General features: G+C 49.4%; 1 protein-coding gene across 1 annotated transcript in view; it reads left to right on the top strand.

The window, feature by feature from the left end:
- Prickle2 (prickle planar cell polarity protein 2) overlaps positions 1-21385 on the top strand; it is a 344617-nt gene that overhangs the window by 302281 nt on the left and 20951 nt on the right. Inside the window, 1 exon segment of the mRNA XM_047530548.1 lies at positions 2949-3833. Within this exon segment, the coding sequence (XP_047386504.1) occupies positions 2949-3833 (885 nt within the window).

Here is a 21385-nt window from a genome sequence, read left to right as displayed (position 1 = left end):
CCCTGATGAAGTGTGAGTGGAGCCCTGGTCCTGAGGAAGTGTGGGTGAAGTCTGGTGCTTAGAGAAGATGAGCGTCTCCTTGACTCTGGGAGGGGAGACTTGATATTATGCACTGGTTGTGGGCCCCCGGCATTTCCCCGCTTCCATTCTGCTAGATCATCAGCTGCTGCAAAGAAAAAAAAACCCACTGTCCTGTATCACTCCTAACCACAGCCCACTGACCTACTGCAGGTCATGTGTATGCCCCCAATCAGTCCCTGAGAAATAGGGACAGACAGGTTTACTGGCCAGGGTTGGGTCCAAGGGTAGATTTAGCCCCACCCCAAGATCATGGCATGAGAATGACAGGGAGATTAAGTTCCACACCAGAAGAGGGCAGGGGAGCTGACGAGAGGCAAGGACATTAGGGGTTGTGTGAGGCTCTCCTGTGCTCAGGGTGCCCAGATAGTACAAACCAGGCAGATTCCCATCCCCTGAGGAATCTCGCTTCTCCCTTCCCTGATGACATTAAGGGAAGGGTGTGCATGCCCATGGAGTATTTGTCTTTCACAAACCAGGCCCAATGTTTTTCCTACCTAGAGCAGCCTTCTTAAATCAAGAATTAAAGCCCACACTTTTTTTGTTTCCGTTGTTCATCAGCATTTTGTCACTGTGACCAAAATACCTGACAAGAAAAATTTAGAGGAGGAAAAATGTATCTTGGCTCACAGTTTCAGAGGTTCAGTACATGGTTAGCCAAATCCATTGCTCTGGGCCCAAGTGAGGCAGAACATCGTGGTGGAAGGGTGTGGTGGAGGAAAGCAGTTCAGGACATGGTAGCCAGAGAGGGGTAGTATGGAGTCAGGGGGATGAGATACAATACCCAAAGACAGGCCCCAGTGACCTGTTTCCTCCAGCCACATCCCACCTGCCCACAGTTACCACCTAGTACAGTCGACCTTTCAAATTATTAACCCATCAAATGGATTAATCCACTGATGAGTGGATTCACAGCTAATCCATGGCTGCCCTAATCATTTCACCTCTGAACATTCCTGCATTATCTAACGTAAGTTTTGGGGGAATACTGCATATCCAAACCATAACATGCTGCCTCCGTCTATCTGGTCTTCTATAACAGCATAACATAGAGTGGGTAGTTTCTAAACAACACATGTGTATTTCTCAGGTTTCTGGAGATGGGGAAGTCTGAGGCCAAGGCCCTGGCAAATTTGATGTCTGGTGAGAGCCCACTTCGTGATTCTTAGATGATGCCTTCTTGCTGTGTCCTACAGAGCAGGAGAGACAAGCAAACCCCTTTGGGTCTCTTTTATGAGGGTACTCACCCCATGCATGAGGGCAGAACCCTCATGACCTAATTCCCTCTCAAAAGGCCTCCTAATCTAGTCACCTGGGGGGGTAGGATTTCAACATAGGAACTTGGAGGGGAGACATACATTTAGATCATACCACTCCTGTGACTTACCCACTGCAGGACGTACCCCTGACATGGGATTCAGTTCGTTCATTTACTATAGGAGGAGCCCTGTCATGCAGTGGGCCGTGTTCTAGGTCCTGGAGATGCCACAGAAACATAATGATCCTGTCCCCATAAAGCATCACTCTTAGTGTCAGAGAGAAATACTAAAGCACTGCACCCCTGTAGTGATGCATCTGGCAGTATTGATGCTGTGAAGAGGAAGACAGCAGGGAAGGGTGGAGAGTGTGGAGGGCTGCCACCGTGACATAGTAGACATGTAGACTTCTCCAAGGAGTGGCATTTGAGCTGAAGCTAAGATGAGTGAAGGGGACAGGATTTGTGTCATGGTTAAGAGTAAGACTTCTAGATACAGGTCTCATCTCTGATTCCATTATATTACCTTTGGCACCTGCGCCTTCATTTTCCTCATCTGAAAAATGGGAATAGTAATACAAACACGCGAGGCACAGCAGTGCATACCTATAATCCCAGAAAGTCAGGAGGCTGAGGCAGGAGGATCACAAGTTAGAGGCCAGCCACTGCAACTTAGTGAGACCCTCAACAACTTAATGAGACCCTACCTCAAAATAGAAATAAAAAGGACTGGTGGTATAGTTCATTGGTAGAGCACCCCTGGGTTCAATCCCTAGTAACAAAATAATAATAATAGTAATATAAACCTATATCAAACAGTTATCAGTTGAATGATTAAAGGAGTTTATGTGTGTGTATATATAAATGTATATGTATATATATTATATATGTATAAACTGCCTAAGGCATTGCTTTTTCATTTTTGTATTATTACAGGTTGAGGATCCCTTGTCTGAAATCCTTGGTCCCCCAAGTGTTTCAGATTTTGGAATGTTCATATACATATAAATGAGATACTTTGGGAATGAGACCCAGGTCTAAACACAGAATTCATTGGGGTTTCCTACACCTTAAACACTTAGCCTGAAGATAAGTTTATACATTATTTGTAGTTATTTTGTGCACAAAGCCAAGTTTCATTATATGGTGCCAAGTTGACACTCAAGAAGTCTCAGGCTTTGGGGCATTGTGATTTTGAATTTTTGGATTAGGAATGTGCAACCCGTATTACTGTTAGTTTGGGGAAAATGTATCCTAGGCAGAATTCATGGATGGGCTTTTTTTTTTTTTTTTTTTTTTTTGGTATTGGGATTGAACTCAGGGACACTGAACCACTGAGCCACATCCCCAGCCTATTTCTGTATTTTATTTAGAGACAGGGTCTCACTGAGTTGCTTAGCGCTTTGCCTTGCTGTTACTGAGGCTGGCTTTGAACTTGGGATCCTCCTGCCTCGGCCTCCCCAGGCGCTGGGACTACAGGCCCGCACCACAGCTCCCGGCTATGTTTTGCTACATTATTCTTCTGCATCCTGAGTCAGCCCAGGTTGCATTTGATGGTGGTGCTGCAATGGTCTGAGCAGCTCCTCAGCCTCTTCCCTGTCTCTTGCTTCTCCAGGGATCGACCAAGGTCAGATGACCTACGACGGCCAGCACTGGCACGCAACCGAGACCTGCTTTTGCTGTGCTCACTGCAAGAAGTCCCTCCTGGGGCGTCCGTTCCTCCCAAAGCAGGGCCAGATATTCTGCTCCCGGGCCTGCAGTGCCGGCGAGGACCCCAATGGCTCTGACTCGTCGGATTCCGCCTTCCAGAACGCCAGAGCCAAGGAGTCCCGGCGCAGCGCCAAGATCGGCAAGAATAAGGGCAAGTCGGAGGAGGCCATGCTGAACCAGCACAGCCAGCTGCAGGTCAGTTCCAACCGGCTCTCGGCCGACGTGGACCCCCTGTCGCTGCAGATGGACCTGCTCAGCCTGTCCAGCCAGACGCCTAGCCTCAACCGGGACCCCATCTGGAGGAGCCGCGATGAGCCCTACCATTACGGGAACAAGATGGAGCAGAACCAGTCCCAGAGCCCTCTGCAGCTGCTGAGCCAGTGCAACATCAGGACTTCCTACAGTCCAGGAGGGCAGGCGGCCGGGGCCCAGCCCGACGTGTGGCCCAAGCACTTCAGCAACCCCAAGCGGAGCTCGTCCCTGGCCATGAAGGGACATGGTGGCAGCTTCATCAAGGACTGCCGGGAGGACTATTACCCAGCGAGGCTCAGGTCTCAGGAGAGCTACAGCGATATGTCCAGTCAAAGCTTCAGTGAGCCCCGAGGCGGCATCCAGGTCCCCAAGTACGAGGAGGAGGAGGAAGAGGAGGAGGAGGAGGAAGGGGGCATTTCCACTCAGCAGTGTCGCACCCGCCGTCCCATCAGCTCCCTGAAATACTCAGAGGACATGACGCCCACAGAGCAGACCCCGCGAGGCTCCATGGAGTCGCTGGCCCTGTCTAACGCCACAGGTAGGTTCTGGTGCCCTGGAAGGAGCGGAGCGATCTCCGTCACCGACCCCCGGTCCTGGGGACCCGAGGTGGTTCCCCCATGCGTCCTCCCCCAGCATGCTCCGGGGACGTCAGTCCGCGTTCCAGCGGAGTCGGACCTGGATGGCTGAGACGTGAGATGGTGGAGGGGACCCAAGGAGGCGCCGAGTGAGGGGCCCTGTCTCCTGGAGGGTGGATTGGACCAGCGTCAGTTCAGGGCTGGCATCGCCGCCACCCCTCGGTGGTCCTTGGCGCTGGGCTGCTGGGGAGTGGCTGGGCGTGGGTCTGGGCAAGCAGCTCCCATTGGCCAGAGGGGACTCTCGGCAGCAGGGGCAGCTGGGAGCAGGTGGCAGTGTGCAGCAGTCCCCCAGCTGTCCCAGCCTGGTGGTGCACACGGATTCCAAGTCTGTCCTGAACCCCAGGGCCTCACAGGGAGCCGATCTGAATGTGAAGATAAGGACCCCAGCAGCCCCTGTGGACAGGGACAAGGAGGAGCTGGCAGGAGGAGAATGACGGAGGTGGGGGGGGGGGAGAGAAAGTTCCTGTCACGAGTGCTCTCTGCAGCAAGGTTGTCCAGCTGGGTTGTGAAGTTCAGGTGTTGGTGAGGCAGGTCCACTCACCCTGCCGTCAGGATGGGCTGGCCATTGCTGCCGCCATCAAGTTCATGGTCAGGGCTCATCCTATCCAGCAGGCTGCAGACCAGCTGAGGCACAGAGCTGACATGGCCAGTAACCAGTGGGCGGGCTGGGTGTCCCTTATGCTTGGCAGGACCACGCCTTGGTCCACAGTGGACTGAAAATAAAGCCAACTAGTCCCACATCACGACAGCTTGAGGGGAGATGTTTTAAGATGCACCAAGTCCATCTGTCCCTTTAAGGATGGGAAACCAGGGCCACACACTGACTCCTTACAGTAGCCATCCCATGGTCAAAGGCATGGGCCAGTGATCGCAATAAGCTTGTGTGTCTGCCCCACCTGAAGGGGACAGCCACCACTCAGCTCTCCCTGCCATGTGCAGGAATATTTTTTTTTTTATTTAGCTAACATTTATATCACTCTCACTAATGCCAAACATGATTCTAGGCAGACTATTGATATCAGTTTCTTTCATTAAGTTGTCAGAACACTCTAAGGGGAGTATATTAGAATTCTCTTTTCAGAGTTGAAGAAACTAAAGAAACAGAGAGGTCAAGGGATTTGCCCAAAGTCACCCAGCTTCTCAGGGCTGGAGCTGGGATTCGCACCACACATTGCTGTGCTCTTAGTCCCATTAGGCTGCTAACCCCACCTGAGCCACATCTTATCAGATCTTCTAGTTTTCCTAAGCATGGTTACAAACATGGATTTAAAAAAAAAAAAAAATGTGTAATCTACTTAAACCTTCTGCTAGACAGACTGAACCTGTTTCTGAGTCGTAGGATGTCTAGACAGTGTGTTTTACGTTTTATCTCCTCTCAGCTGCTTTCACATCTGTGTTCCGGTTTGTCCCAGAGGATAAAAAGCAGATAGCCACAGGGCACAGTGGTGCATGCTTGTAATCCCAGTGACTCAGGAGGCTGAGGCAGGAGGATTGAGAGTTCAAAGCCAGCCTCAGCAACTTAGGGAGGCCGTAAGCAACTCAGTGAGACCCTGTCTCTAAATAAAAAAATAAAAAGGGCTGGGGTTGTGGCTCAGTGGTTAAGCACCCCTGGGTTCAATCCCTGGTACCAAAAAAAAAAGAAAGAAAGAAAAAAAAGAAAAAGGCAGATATCCTTACCCCTGTGTTTATTTTAAAAAAAATAAAAATAAAAAACATAAAACCAAAAACAAATGAGGCCCTGATGGCGAGGCGGCCTCCCTGACGTGGTAGAAGTGAGCAATTAGTGCAGAGTGAGCACTGCCTGGCTTCCAGCCCGGGCTGTGTTATTCTCGAAAGATTTATGTGCTGTAATTATTTAAGAGGCCAGCAGATAGCTATGTACCTCAGCCTCTGCAGCAGAGTGCCTGAGTTTCTCAGAGCTGGACTGCCTGCATCAGAAGCATCCGGTGCTTGACAGAAACGCGGCCTCCAGGGCCTCCTGGGAGCCCCTGGAGCAGGGCTCAGAGTGAGCCCCAGAGGTGGCCTCTAAACCAGCCCCCCGCTGGTGCTGATGTATGCCCGCCTCTGAGGACAGATGTGCCTGGGTCTAGTTGGTATTGCCTCATGTTAGGCCTGGTGAGGAGGGAAACCAGGAGGGCTCAAGGTTGGGAAACCTTGGAAAATCCAAGTGAGAAGGAATGTCGCGTCTTTCCTTCTAAGGAAGAGATCATGGAGCTATTTAGCCTCATGATTTTCTGTGAATGTTTGGGCAAAGTAACTAAAGCCCCTTCACCTCAGATTTTTGGGACAACCCTGAGTCACGTCTGAGAAAAATTGAGTATAAAAGCCAGGCATGCACATCTGAAATCCCAGCTATGAGGGAGGCCGAGGCAGGAGGATCACAAATTGGAGGCCAGCCTCATCAACTTAGTGAGACCCTGGCTCAAAACAGAAGGGACCAAGGATGTAGCTCAGTGGTAAAGCATCCCTGAGTTCAATCCCTAGTGCCAAAAAAAAAAAAAAAAAAAAAGAAGAAGAAGAAGAAGAAGAAGATGAAGAAGGAGAAGAAATTCCTAATTTCAGCACTGTGTAGCAGGGCCCCACGAGCCACATGCAGCTATTGAAATTAAATTAATTAAAATTAAGTGAAATGAACATTCTAGGCCATCAATTATACTAGCAACATTTCAAGTGCTCAAGAGCAAAGGGCTGAAATTTGAATTTCATTTAATTTTCATTAGTTTAAATTACTCAAGCCACCTGGGGCTAATGGCAGCCCTTTTGGACCTTGCACATGACTTAATTGAGCTGATGGAGTGGATACAATAGTAATCCCATCTTTAATCTCTGTGGATGTTCTCAAGTGAGTCCTCGGTTCAGATCTACCTTTGTCCATAGGAAATCGCGTGACCTTAAACAGGTCACTTAAGTTCTCTAAGACTCCATTTCCTCATGCCTGGAATTTGGTGACTGATGACACTTTCTGTGTAGGTACTTGGCGAGAATCAATCATAAATGTATTTAATTTCATTGATAAGGTCTTGACACCCCTGACCTTCTGTACTGGCTACCTGATACTTTTTATTACTAATTCTTTCTCCTCCCAAACATACTGCTCATGATTTGAGCTACTGATGTCTCCCAGTGTCCATCAGCTGTGCAGATTTGCATTTGGAGTTTAAAAATACTCTTGCAGTCTCCTTTTCCCAAACCAGCTCCAGAAGAACATGAAAAGCAAAGAATTGAAGAAATGTCTTCTTAAAATTTTTTTGGTACCAGGCATTGAACCCAGGGGTGCCTAACCACTGAACCACATCCCCAGCCCTTTTTAGATTTTATTTTGAGACAGGGTCTTGCCAGCTTGCTTTAGGGCCTCGCTAAGTTGCTGAGGCTGGCCTCAAACTTGCGATCCTCCTGCCTCAGCCTCTTGAGCCACTGGGATTACAGAATATCTTCTGTGCCCTTGTGTTTCTATGGACTGTTCAGACAGGACCATGTGGAAGAAAAGAGTGTCGCTCATACTTTCAGCTGAGGTTTCCCGCAGGCCAGGCCTGAGTCAGGGTCTGGATGCCTGTGATGGTTTCCCTCTGGAGCAGAGTCGATCCTGCTCCGTGCACTTCTGCACCAAGGGGGCAGTGTTGGGCAGACTCGGAAAGTGATCTTTTTGCTGCAGGTCCTCACTGTTGCATTTGAATCTTGCTAGAAGATTCGGTTGTCTTTGGAGAGGCAGCAGCATTCTGAACTGCCTGCTCTTCTTCAGATCCTGGAGTCACGACCTTACGAGTGACCTGCATGTGTCCCAGAAGGTTAGGGAAAACACCTTGGTCCCTCCTCTGACCTAGGCTTCAGAATAATGGGCCTCTTTTTCTCTTTTTTCCTCCCATAGTCAGTGACTTGTGTTACTGACCAAGTCTGTTGTGGTTAATCTGGCGTGAAGCATGCGCTTTCTGTGGGCAGAGTTTTTCCTTAGAACCGATCTGGAGAAGCAGATAGCTCCAGGCTGGCCAGACTCCCAGCTGGGCCTTGGCACCTCTCAGTTTGTTTAGAACTGGGAGCCCATAGTCCTTTCTCCTTGGAAAACACAGCCCTCTCTCCTGCTGGCCCAGCGTGAGGCAGGCAGACTCAGCTACCATTCACCCCACCTCCGCCTGGGGGGCCTTGCAAAAGCTCTTTAACCCTGCTGATCCCTGGAGGGGCCTCTAAAGGAGCTCAGAGCCCGGATGATCCTGGTCTTCAAAATAACATAGCTCCCCTGCAGTGACCCACGCCTATAATCCTAGCAGCTTGGGAGGCTGAGGCAGGAGGATCACAAGTTCGAGACCAGCCTCAGCAATTTAGCAAGGTCCTAAGCAACTTAGTGAGATCCTGTCTCCAAATAAAATATTAAAAGGGCTGGGGATGTGGCTCAGTGGTTAAGCACCCCTGGGTTCAATCCCTGGTCCCCCCCCCAAAAAAAAAAACACAACAAAAATAGTAACCGAGGAGAAATTCACACTGTGTGCCAATCATGTACTGCACAGGGTTCTGAGCACTTCACACAATCACACTTAATCCTTCCCGCATCCCTGGAGGTAGGCTTAGGCCACAGCCCTTGGAAGTGGAGGATCAGGACTCAAACCAGGGAGTTCCGTCTCTAAGCCCGTGCCCGACCTCCAGACTATGACAGAAGGACCTGGCTACAGTGAAGATGCTGTTGCTGCTGCAGCTGGTCATAGGTGATGCCGATGGTCCCAGTGGACCTGGGACTGTGAACCCACATGCCGACGCCTTCACACAGAACGTCTCTCTACATCTTCCCAACAGCCCTCTCAGTCTGACTAATGTACCCATTTCTCAGATGAGTACACTAAGGTTCATAGAACCCTGTGACCTCCCTGTGGTCACCACAGGTGGCCAGAACTGGAACCCCAGTGTGACAGACTGCAGAGCCCAGGCTCTGAGACAGGTGCAGATGGCCCAGCGTCAGTGCCTGGTCAGATGGGCAGGGCTAGTGGAGACTGAGGCTGTAGCCGCAGGTTAGTGGTCAAGGCTTAAGTCACGCCCAGGGACCAGGCATGGTGTAGACTTAGAATTGGGCCTGGGAGCCGGGCAGGGTGGCGCACGCCTGTCATCCCAGGGGTTCGGGAGGCTGAGGCAGGAGGATCGTGAGTTCACAGCCAGACTCAGCAAACGTGAAGCCCTAAGCAAATCAGTGAGACCCTGTCTCTAAAAAAATACAAAATAGGGCTGGGGATGTGGTCAGTGGTTGAGTGCCCCTGAGTTCAATCCCTGGTACCCCCCTAAAAAAAAAAAAAAAAAACAGGACCTGGAGACTCAACACCCTCTGGACAGCTGCAGACTGAGCTGGTTCCTAGTGAAGGGCTCTGGTGGAGAATGAGCAGACTGTTCCTTTCTGCAAGGGGTGATTGGACCGGCAAAATCTGGGGCATGTGAGAAGGAAATCTGGGTATGGATGGTGAAGAGGAACCGTGACTTCCGTCCCTTGGTTTGCTCATGCATTCATTCAACAGATCTGACTGTAGTGCCTGCCTGTGACTCGCAGCAATTTGAGAGTGTAGCCTCCAGACCCTGGAATCTGGACCTTTCTGTTTGATAGCTGTGTGACTCTGGGCAGCTGACACCTTCTCTGTGCCTCAGTGTCCTCATCTTTGAAATGGATTGCTCGCAGTGCCCTACCCTGCAGGGATGCTGTGGGAAAGAAATGAGTTCATTCCCATAGAGAACTGAGAATAGTGCCCTGCCCTGTGAGTGTTCACTGGGTAGCAGCTGCTCTCTGAATCAGCAGCCATGACAGCCAGGCAAGGTGGTGAGGGGGCAGTGCTGAGCTAAAGTGGACCTGGGTCTTGCCTTCTTGTACCTTCTAGCCTAGGGGCGTTGATAGTCACCATCCAGTGGTGCAATATAAAATTGCATCTGGGATAAGCATGGGGCTAGAAGAGGATGCAAAGGGGATGTTGGCCAGAGAGGACATCTTAAAAAAGTAGTACTTAGAGATAAGGGAGGGGGCATTGTAGGCAGCAAGAGCAGCATGTGCAAAGGTCCTGTGGTAAGAAGACATGGGACGTACAAAGAACTGAAAGAAGATCCATGGCTGGGTGGAGCACAGAGGGTCATAAGGTTGGGAGAGCCTGACAGATCCAATCCATTTAAGAACTAAGGGCTTAGGCCTTCTTAGAACCTCTTAAAATGTCAGGCCAAGAAGGGAGGGAGGTGATACAATCCAATTTGCATTTGGAAGAGATGGTCCTGACTGCCAAGTGTGGAAGGGTCTGGAAAAGGGCGAGTGCCAACGCAGGAGGTGAAGGTTACCTCTTCCAGGTGTAAGCAGGGTTGAGTCCAAAGGCAGAGGAAGAGGGACAGCGATGTAGAAAGTTGGCCGAGGATCCCCACACACCCGGTAGCAGGAGGGTCCTAGGAGTCAGAGGAAGAACGATTTGGAAAATTCGAGAAATGGGTCAAGGGTTGCCTGCACTGTGCTCTTTGGCCAGCTTCAGCTGAAAGCGTGGGCATGGTTGGCGTGGGTGTGAGTTAACACAGCAGCGAGGGAAGTCTGAGAGCACCCCCCATCAGCATTACCCTCAATGTCAAGTTCACGGCCCGAAGGGGCATCACCCTGCTCCTCAGCAAGGGAAGCCAAGCTGAGCAACACCAGATGGACTGATGGCCGGGGTGGGGCTGTGTGGTTCTTCAGCGCCGCTGGCAAACTGGAGAAGAATTTCAAAACAACAATGTGAGGATCTGAAGCAAGACTGGAACAGCTCACTTTACCAAGAATGTCTGAAATGTTTTATAATCCTCATAATGCAAAACAGCTCCATATTGAATTGGGGGAGGAACATTCCTCTGTTCTTCTGCATAGCTTGGGTAGTCATCCTCTAACCCAGTTTATTTAAATAGTTGGATAAAGCCTCCTAACCAGCCAGAGCCTGTTCCTTGAGTGACAGCACCTCAGACACGCTGACAAATTGAGGGTCTAGAGCTTTCCAGCCATTGCTTTGCTGGGGAAGATGTGGGCCCCTGCCCGAAATTACTGATATGAGAGTCCTTGGAATTCGCCTATCAATCAACCCCCAGGTCCAGCCTGGGATGTGCTTGGGAAAGCGTTAGAGATTGTCTCTGTTTGTTGGTACTACAGAACTCTGTTTGCAAGTTTCAAAATTCCAGCTCCAACTTGTTTAAATGAACAGGGTATTTTTTTTTAATTTTTTTGTGGGGGTGTGGGCAGTACCAGGGATTGAACTCAGGGGCACTCGACCACTGAGCCACACCCTGAGCCCTACTTTGTAGTTTATTTAGAGACAGGATCTCACTGAGTTGCACAGGGCCTCACTTTCGCTGAGGCTGACTCTGAACTCACAATCCTGCCTCAGTTCCCAAGCAGCAGGTGTGCACCCCGGCACCCGGTTTAGTTTGTTTTTTGTTTTTAATCAAATAAGTGCAAAATGTGTAGCTATTCAGCTCTGGGACCCAAATGACATCATCAGGACTCATTTCTTTTTATCCCTCAGCCCTTGTCTTCTCTACTTGGTGTCAATGTCAGGCAGGGTCTTCCCAGGGATGGCAGAAGTAGCATCAGCAACTCTTATCAGCATCAGGCAAAGGGGGCAGGGTCACCAAAACACCAGAATGGGATCTCATTGACCTGACTTGGGCCACCTAACCGTCCTTACGCTGACCCCCATGGCCAAGCAGAAGGAATCACTGCCCATCCCAGGAACGCAGCAATGAGGCCAATCCCAGGAAGACTGCAGGACGAGGTGCAGATGGAGGGTTCCCCAAAGGGAATCGAGGTCTCATTTGCAAAAAAGAGGACGGCTGGTTTTGCAGGTGCCTCTTCCTGGGTTGTAGGTGTCCCACCCATCTGGGGCTGACCTCCTGATCTCATTCCTTCTTCAAAGGCCCATCGTGTCAATTTGGCACCAAATGTCAATTATGTAGCATTGCTTTGGTTTTCTGGAGACCAGGCTCAGGCATTGTAGTGATATTTTTTTTCTTATTTGGCACTGGGGATTGAACCCAGGGGCACCTGACCGCTGAGCCACATCCCCAGCCCTTTTAAAATTTTATTTAGAGATAGAATCTCACTGAGCTACTTAGGTCCTTGCTAATTTGCTGAGGCTGACTTTGAATTCGCAATCCTACTGCCTCAGCTTCCTGAGCCAATGGGACGACAGGCCTGGACCACTGTGCCCGACCTCTATAGTGACTTTAATGTGGGGATTGCACACCATGGAGGAGAGATGATTTGGAGGGTGCACTGGATGGAGCCCAGCCTTTCACTCAGTGCTAAGGAACCCCTTCAACTGGTCCCATAGGATGACTTCTCCTGTGATCCTCAAGGAAACTGGGCCCTCCAATTAGCATTAAAGCTCTCAATTCCCCAGGCACAACAGCGATGCCTATAATCCCAGCAGCTGGGGAGGCTGAGGCAGGAGGATCTCGAGTTCAAAGCCAGCCTCAGCAACTTAGCGAGGCCCTGAGCAACTCAGGGAGGCCCTGTCTCTAAATAAAATATAAAAAGGGTTGGGAGTGTGACTCAGTGGTTGAGTTCAATCCCAGGTATCCCCTCTTCAAAAACAAAAAGCTCTGAATTCCACCCCTGACCACAGAACAGGGCCCAGATAAAAACCAAGAGAGTGCAAGTCGTGGGAGAAGTGGCCCCTTGCTGGTCTCTCTGGGTGGATCTCCTGTGGCATGGGGCAGGGTAGGGGGTGTTGGCACAGAGGACATTCCCACAGCAGAGACAAGAAGAGGGCAGCAGTGGACAGAAAGGACAGAGCCCAGCCCTGGGGTGGCCCATACACCTCTGCCCAGCCGTGGTCTGATTGACATTTTCTGGGTCCAACGAAAATTTTCCAGTGTCCTGGTTTTTGATGACTCTTCAGTGGGTTATATTTTTAACCTTCCTAGACGTGGGCAGTCATCTGTGCCCAGAGTCAGCCATGCTGCTGACAGGAGAGAAGGGGTGACTGATTTTATTCATCTTATTACTGAAAGGGCGACACTGGAAAATTGAGTCCAAGGTGGTGGCAGAGCGGGGTGCTGTTAGGAGCGAGGCAGCCACGCACGCTTCAGACCCGAGCAAAAATCACCCGGAGTGAATTTTCAAGAATGTATGTCCATTTTTCATGGAGCATTTGCTTTTGGGAATCTCACAAAGGGAAGTGAGAGAAATAGCTCTTTTGCACTTGAAAATGGCTTTGAAGTTCAGGTTTGTTTTTTCTTAATATTCTTTTAGTTGTTGATGGACCTTTATTTTATTCATTTATTTATATGTGGTGCTGAGAATCAACCCCAGTGCCTCACACACGCTAGGCAAGTGCTCTACCACTGAGCCACGACCCTAGTCCCTGAAATTCAGATTTTTATGAACAGTGAGGAAAAGTAGAAGAGAAAAATTAAGAGATAGCTTGACTGGTGTTAATATCTGGTGATGTTTTACGTTTTCATAATCTATTGGTGCATTTTTTTCCTAATTAGATTGTATTAAACATAAGTCGCCAGCAGTGGTGGACACTATAATCCCAGTGATCTGAGAGGCTGAGGCTGGAGGATCACAAGTTCGAGGCCAGCTTCAGCAACTTAGTGAGGCCCTAAGCAATTTAGTGAGACCCTGCCTCTAAATAAAATATTCAAAAGGACCAGGGATGTGGCTCAGTGGTTGAGTGCCCCTGGGTTCAATCTGGATACCAAAATAAATAAATAAAATAATATAGTATTAAATATTTGTGTCCTGAATGTATGGATTTGCACACTCTCCTCAGCTTCTATTCTTGGCCTTTTTAACCATAGTCTTCCAGGACTGCATTCAGATTCAGCTGAATGGGTCTCTCCACACCTCCACAAGAGGATACTTAAGCAGCTTTGAAAATTATTTGTATTTAAATCTTTTTATGGGGGAAGGGGGCTTATCAGGAATTCAACTCGGGCACTCGACCACTGAGCCACATCCCCAGCCCTATTTTGTACTTTATTTAGAGACAGGGTCTCACTGAGGTGCTTAGAGCCTCGCTTTTGCTGAGGCTGGCTTTGAACTCGCGATCCTTCTGCCTCAGCCTCCCGAGCCCCTGGCATTACAGGCGTGTGCCACTGTGCCTGGCTATGTATTGAAATCTTGATTTCCTTTGTCTTCCATCAGTGAAATGTGCTTTCTGTGATCCTCTTCTTTTCTTGTAAACTGAGAAAATCCTCTAGATCGCTTGTTGGAGTCTCCCCAGGCCTCCGACCTTCCCTGTGGCCCCTGGGAAAGCCCATGGCACCTGCATCCAGGGTTCTTTCTGGTGGTGTCACAATGTCCTCTGGCAGGTACATGCACACCATCTGTCTTTCCCTCCCCTCCTCTGCCCTCACCCGAAGGTCTTCCCAGAGCAGTTGAGAAAGAGTGACTGAGGACCCCACCTCCTAGGGCAGCCCACCCAGAGCCAGTTTTGGGGAGTACATCCCGCCATATACTCTGCCTACCACTCGCTCTGTCCACTTAGGTCATCCCGGATCCACCTGTATTGTCTTCACCAGGGATGCTTGTCAATCATGCCAACTCTTGAGTCCCAATTCAGACCCACTAACAGAATCTCTCAGGTCTCTGGCTTAGAGAGACCCCTTTTGAGGACCACTGAGCCACAGAAACCCAGACTCCTTGTGTCCTATCTGGGCAGTCGATACCACCAAGGAACTCACCTGTGCTTAGAACTTGTGTCTGGCTGGGCACAGTGGTACCCGCCTGCAATCTAAGTGACTGCAGAGGCTGAGGCAGGAGGATGGAGAGTTCAAAGCCAGCCTCAGCAACAGGCGAGGCCCTGAGCAACTCAGTGAGACCCTGTCTCTAAATAGAATATGAAAAAGAGTGGGGATGTGGCTCAGTGGTTAAGCGCCCCTGGTTTCAATCCGTGGTACCAAAAAAAAAAAAAAAAAAGAACTTGTGTCTATGTTCTCACACCCCTTTGCCTCCACTCTTAGCCCTGAGTCCAGCCTCCTATTGAGTTTAAAGAAAAATTTGATCATGCTTCTTCTCAAAAGTTCTGGAGAGACCCCTGAGCTCAGATAGCTCTTGGCATAGCACATAGCATCTCAGTTAGTGAAGAGTGCCTTCTCGGTGCGTACAGGTGGTATGCTCCTTAAGGATGTAGCCTGGGTTCAATATGGAAGACCATGATAGCAGCCGAGATCATGTCACTGATGACTGTATCAGAGACAGTGGACAGTGCAACACACACAGCACTCAGTGTGAAATCAAATTTCATATTAAGCATTTCAAATTTCAGGTCAATATGAAAATCAAAAGATTGTGAGATCAAAGTTTCATGGAAATGTGAGATGGGCGGTTGGTTGGTTGATTTTTTAACCGGGAAGGAACTTTCCCCAGCTCTGAACTTCCTATCCGCAGCATCCTAAGCACCCAGGCACCTGTATGTGAGTGCGCGTGTGCGAGCGCATCCACGTGCATGTGTGCGCGTGCATGTGTGGTGCATCTATGTGCATATGCGCGTGCACAGGAATATGCCTGCCTTCCTAACCCCGCTCAGCCGGGGATCACCTACATCCCACCCTCTCCAAGTCAAAACCAGACCCCGACACATTTCTGGAAGGCAGCGGCACGATCCAGACTGAGCCAACACGCAGGACGCCTCCTAGAAGACCAAGTCTGTGCTTTCCACTACAGAGCCACTAAGAAAGGGACAGTGTTTTCTTTGGTACAAAAACGCGTAACAGCTTTAAAATATCACGCTGCATTCCCCGCTTAGCTGAAGCAAGCATGGCTCCTCTGGTCTTTCTCTTGGTTCCAGGAGATAGCCCTTCTCAACTCCTGGCCACCAAGGGTTCCTTCCGTGTTTCAGTGTGCAGATTATCCGGTGCAGTCCTGCCTTTTCTTTTTTGCCCTGGGTATGAGGAATGGAGACAAAAACTTATTCATTTTGCTTCTTGCCCAGTGGAGCAGGGACTGTGCCTTTCAGTTCTCTGGGTCTTTCTTTGGAACAAATCTTTGCTTCTCTGTGGTGCCAAGTCTCAGGGATTCCTTGCTTCTTGGAGTCAGTTGTCCAGTCCCATCAAAGCCGCCTGCCTGAGTTGTTATCAGGCCCAGGACACGTGTGGGGATTTGATCTGATTCTGACAATGTGCTTTTTGGTGAGAAAGTTCCTGGCACTGACTGTACTGCCTTAGCGGTAAGCAGGCAGCACCTTGCCAAGGTTTCTTGTCCTGGCAGGAGCGGGCTTCTCCAGGGCTGCCTTTTAAAATCATAAGTGCCAATTTTAAAAGACAGAAAAGTCCAGTTTGGACTTTACTTGTGTCTTTTCCCTGGGCGCAGATTGAACTCACAGCTGGAAGTGAAAGAAGAGAACAGACTAGGATAATTCATCCTCTGTCTTTCTTTCTTTCTTTGTATTTGAATATGAATGCCAGGTACCAAGTCGTGGGGGTAAATCTCTTTACCTGAATGTATGCACACTTGACAAGCCCTGCTCAGTGGCAGCAGGGTGGTCTGGATCAGGAGAGGTCGGGGTGGGGAGGGGTGATGCGTTTGCCACCTGGAGGATACTGGAAAGCTTAGAGGCATATTTGGGTGTCAAAACTGGATGCAGCTGGGTGTGGTGGCACTCGCCTGTAATCCCAGAGGCTCAGGAGGCTGAGGAGAATCCAAAGCAGCGTCAGCAACGTAGCGAGGCCCTAAGCAACCCAGTGAGACCCTTTCTCTAAATAAAGTATAAAAAGAGCTGGGGATGCGGCTCAGTGTTGAAGCACCCCTGGGTTAAATCCCTGGTACAAAAATAAAAAACAAACAAACTGTGGTACAGTGTGCTACTGGCTTCTCACAGAAGTCAGAGATGCTGTTAACCGTTCTATAATGCCCAGATCAGCAGTCCCTCTCCCAACCCAACAAAGAATTATGTAGCCTATATGCCAACAGGGCCCCAAGAGGAAGCCTGACCTAGGCAAAGAGAGTTCCTCTGGGCACCTTGATCCCCATCTAAGTCACTCTGGACCAAATCAGAGGAGAACGTGATGTGATGGGAAGAGGTCTCCCCACCGGGCATCTCAGAAGGTCTCTCTGCAGTGGAAAGAATCCTTTATAAAAAATTTATTCTTTTTAGATATACATAGTAGAGTGCATTCTGACACGTCCTACATACCGGAGCATAACTTCCCAGTCTTGTGGTTGGACATGGTGTGGAGTTTCACTGGTCGTGTGTTCATATATGAACATAGGAAAGTAACGTCCCCTTCATTCCACTGTCTTTCCTGTTCCCATCCCCCTTCCTTCCTTTCATTCCCCTTTGTCTCATCCAATGACTTCTATTCTGCCCTCCCCACTCCTTATTGTGCGTGAGCATCCGCATATCAGAGAGAACATTTGACCTTTGGTTTTTTTGGGATTGGCTTATTTCACTTAGCATGAGAGTCTCCAGTTCCATCCATTTACTGACAAATGCCATCATTTCATCCTTCTTTATGGCTGAGTAATATTTTATTGTGAATACGTACCACATTTTCTTTATCCATTCTCCTGTGGAAGGGCATCTAGGTTGGTTCCATACCTTGGCTATTGTGAATTGAGCCGCTATCAACATTGATGTGGCCGTGTCACTGTAGTATGCTGATCTTAAGTCTGGAAAGAGCCCTTTTTGCTTCTTGGTCTGATCCCAGCTGCAGCACACATCTGGGTTGAGTGTTGCTGGGTCAAACTGACCTGGTTGAAATCCACCCCCATGGTGGTAGGTTCTCAGATGGGTGTCTTGACTCTCCCAGCCCCTCCGCTTCCTGAGCAAAAGTAACACCTGCCGCACGGGCTGCTGGGAGGCGGGAGGAAGTGCGCAGGAAGCCCATCGCCGCCCGCCTGGCTCTGCCGCACTTGATGTAGGAGTGTTATTACTCTTCTCTGGTACCCTGGAGTGCCGACCTCCTGCCACCATCCTATAATTGTGTCTCAGGCAATTGCTCACTTAACAGGGAGGAGGAAGAGTGAATGGAGCTCAGGAATCATTACAGTAAAAAGCGAGAAGAATCAGTGGGTGAGCTGAGGTCTGGCCATCCTGGGGGGCGTCAGTGATCCAGACCCACGCTGACCCCCCACACAACTGGGCAGCTCTGTTGCTGGGGTTTTTGGGAATGCTCGCAGCCTGGAAGATGAGCCCCGGCTGGCTCCCTAGATCTGATTTTCCATCTTGTCTGAGCTAATCGAGGTTATCAGAATCTGTGGCCTAATTATGCCCGTGTAACACCTATTAAAGCTAATGGAGCCCAGCCCCAGCGGGTGAGAAAGGGGACTGTCACCTCACCGAGCTCTGCTTTCCAGCGCAGAGCCGCCCTCCCCCAGTATCAATTAACTTCTCAGCAAATTCCCATTTGCCACAGCTTAGAGGAATTAATTTGTTCTTTGAGTCTGCAGATGAGAAACAGGCCCAGCCTTGGGCCCAGAGAGAGACAGACAGTGGCGAAGCCACAACAATGGAAGTTTTCCATCGAGATGGTTCCAGATCCAGAAATGAGCCCCCTACCCAGTGCTTGGATGTGTCTCTTCCAAGCCCTGTCCCTCTGCAGGGAGAGGGAGGGATTCCAGCCTGTCCTGAGCTTCCCATCTTCCCATCAGCTGCCTCGATGCAGCCCACCAACACCCCAGAGGGACCAGGACCTGTCGATGGCCAGGCCTTATACTGTGAGCACCAGCTTCTGCAGTGCTTTCTGCTCAGGGGTTAGGAGTGCCAGAGAAGCAGCTGGCTTGCACTGTCACTTTTGTCCTCTGCAGTTATTTATTTTAGGTGCATTTAGGGGAAGAGGCATTAGGAGATGGGCTTTTTTTTTTTTTTTTTTTTTTTTTGGTACTGGAAGTTGAACCCAGGGTTGCTTAGCAACTGAGCCACATCCCCAGTCCCTTTTTGTATTTTATTTAGAGACAGGTCTTGCTGAGTTGCTTAGGGCCTCACTAAGTTGTTGAGGCTGGCTTTGGACTCATGATCCTCCTGCCTCAGCATCCTCTGGGATTATAGGTGTGCACCGCTGACGTACTCTTTAGAGGCAGTATTGGAAGGAGCAGATCAGAGGCCAGATTTTATTCTAGCTGCCCACTGAACTCCAGGACTACTGCAAAACATGAATCAAACCTTCTAGTGGGTTCACAGAGCACCATCCTATCCCACCCACCACCCAGCCCCTTGTCTTGCGACAGCTGAACTCCCGAGTCCCTCCCAGAGCCTCCATTTGTAAATATCATTTGCTTTCACACCAGCCTCTGAGACTGTGTCTCACTTGCAGAATCTACTGAAGATGCCACATCCTCCCACACAACATCCCCCCAAAATAGGTCTCTAGTTGTGTCGGGTTTCTGGAGTTGCCATTTCCAGGGCGGGCTGTGCTGGTGGGTCTCCCCCACCCACCCTCAATCCCATCAACCCCTGTTTGAGCTGTTTTCTCCACCACAGTTTGATCCCAATATTGTTTTCAGAACCAGAAAATTATGGGGAAGAAAAATATGTTGTTGGAATCTTGATTCTGAATTTCATATTCATTTGTTCAACAGGTATTTATTGAGCACCTACCATGCGCCAGGTGCCCCACTAGTCACCAAGTATGTGACTAATAAATAAATTAGATGCAGTGCCCTGTGGGTCAGGGCCCTGGCAGACACAGGTGGAGCACCCAAGGGGTAATTAAAGGAAGCTTAATGAAGGAGGGGATAGCAACTCAGCCTTGGGAAGAGAGCCATAGCCAAGCTGCAGCCAGAGCAATAAAACCTGGACCTCTGTCACCCTCTGACCTTGGAACTCCTTCCGCTGCTCACACTCAACTAGAAGCCAAGGGCAAGGGAGCCACTGATGCTCCTTTCAGGGCAGAGAAGAGTGGAGAGCGGTTTCATGTCTAGCTGGGGATATATCGGTGCGCCAAAAGGGCAAGTGGTGGTAAGCGCAAAGGAAAATAAAAAAGAAGCCAGGGAAAGAATAAAGGACACTGAAGGCTGACTACATAAAAGGTATGCTCAGTGAAGCCTCTGGGGTGACCCGTAAGCTGAGACTTGAATAAGAAGGACTCATCTTTGCAAAGGAAGTGAGAGGAGGGAAAGGTGATTTTTGGTCTTAAGAATAACATATGCCTCTGGGCACGGTGGCGCAGGCCTGTAATCCCAGCAGCTGGGGAGGCTGAGGCAGGAGGATCGCAAGTTCAAGGCCAGCCTCAGCAACTAAGAGAGGCCCTAAGCAACTCAGCGAGACCCTGTCTCTAGATAAAATATACAAATGGACTGGAGATGTGGCTCAGTGGTTAAGCACCCCTGGGTTCAATCCCCAGCACAGAAAAATAAAATAAAATAAGAAAAACATATGCAATAGCCCTGAGGCAAGAGAGAACCTGCTGTCTGGTTCCAGGAGCTTAAAAGAGGCCACAGTGATGAGATTCTGCAGTGGTGAGAACTCTATCTGGAACAGTGAAGCACTCACAGTTGATTGCTGGCTCCAACTCAGCCTCCTGCTGTCCCTCTGAAACCACTGCCCTGCTCCCCTTTCTTAGTGGGGTGTCTTAAAGTAGAAAACAGCCAGATGACTTCCAGAGGGGGCTGAGAAAGCAAATTCAGAACTGCGGAGAAGCAGAAGGTCAGAAATCTGTGCGTTGTAGAATGGGGGTGGAGAATTCAACATTTAAAATGGAAAGAAGGCAACACTATCTTTGAACTTGTGAGGCTCATTGTATTGCTCAAGCTTATTTTTAATTTCAGGACTGATTTCTGCCCTGCTCAGATCCTGGATTTCGTGTACGTAGTATATTTGAATTTTACTCCAGGCATCCTGGCTTAGCCAAGCCATTAGCATAGAAATCTGATTAGAGCAAAAGCGTTTCCTTAAGATAGAGTAAGCCTTAAAAACATGGCTAAACAAAGGTCTGATTCACAAAGCCCCTTATTTTTCTTCTTTTCTTGCACAAATTAGCCAGTAGTGGCTTTGGCAGACCAGCTTCAGGGCTCTTTGAATATAACTGCTGGTCCTTAAGAAGAAAGATGGAACAATTATTTTTCCTGTGTGGCTGTTGCCATAGTTACAAAAGGCTCCCCCCACCCCTCCAAAGATCTGGACCTTTCCACCGTTCTTCAAATTCTTCAAATTCTTGGTTGAGGTTCAAGAGTCCGACAGGAAGACTTATACTGTTGGGGGGGATGTTCCTCCTGTAACACGTCCTCCTAGAGTCTCATCAAGTGGTGGAAAAGGTCACATGACCTAGTGGATTCACAATGTAGGACAGATTCGGGGACCAGTGGCCTTACAGATTTGATGTATGAAGCTCCAACTTTGTTCTGCTTATGGTGACAGAGGGGTCCAGCCTGGCAGAGTTTGGAATAAATGTGCAATACTTTTATCTAGAGCCCTCAGATCTTCTCCACCTCTTTTAGGAGAAGGTTTGATTGGGCAACCACAGGCAAGACATAAGAGAGGTGCTCAAATACTTGGCCACGTATGGAATGATCTGGGGAGTTTAAAAGAAACCCCCCCAAGATTCC

Source organism: Sciurus carolinensis, chromosome 17 (genome assembly GCF_902686445.1).
Source record: "Sciurus carolinensis chromosome 17, mSciCar1.2, whole genome shotgun sequence".
Lineage (NCBI taxonomy): Eukaryota > Metazoa > Chordata > Mammalia > Rodentia > Sciuridae > Sciurus > Sciurus carolinensis.
This window is presented reverse-complemented; position numbering and strand designations above follow the sequence as displayed.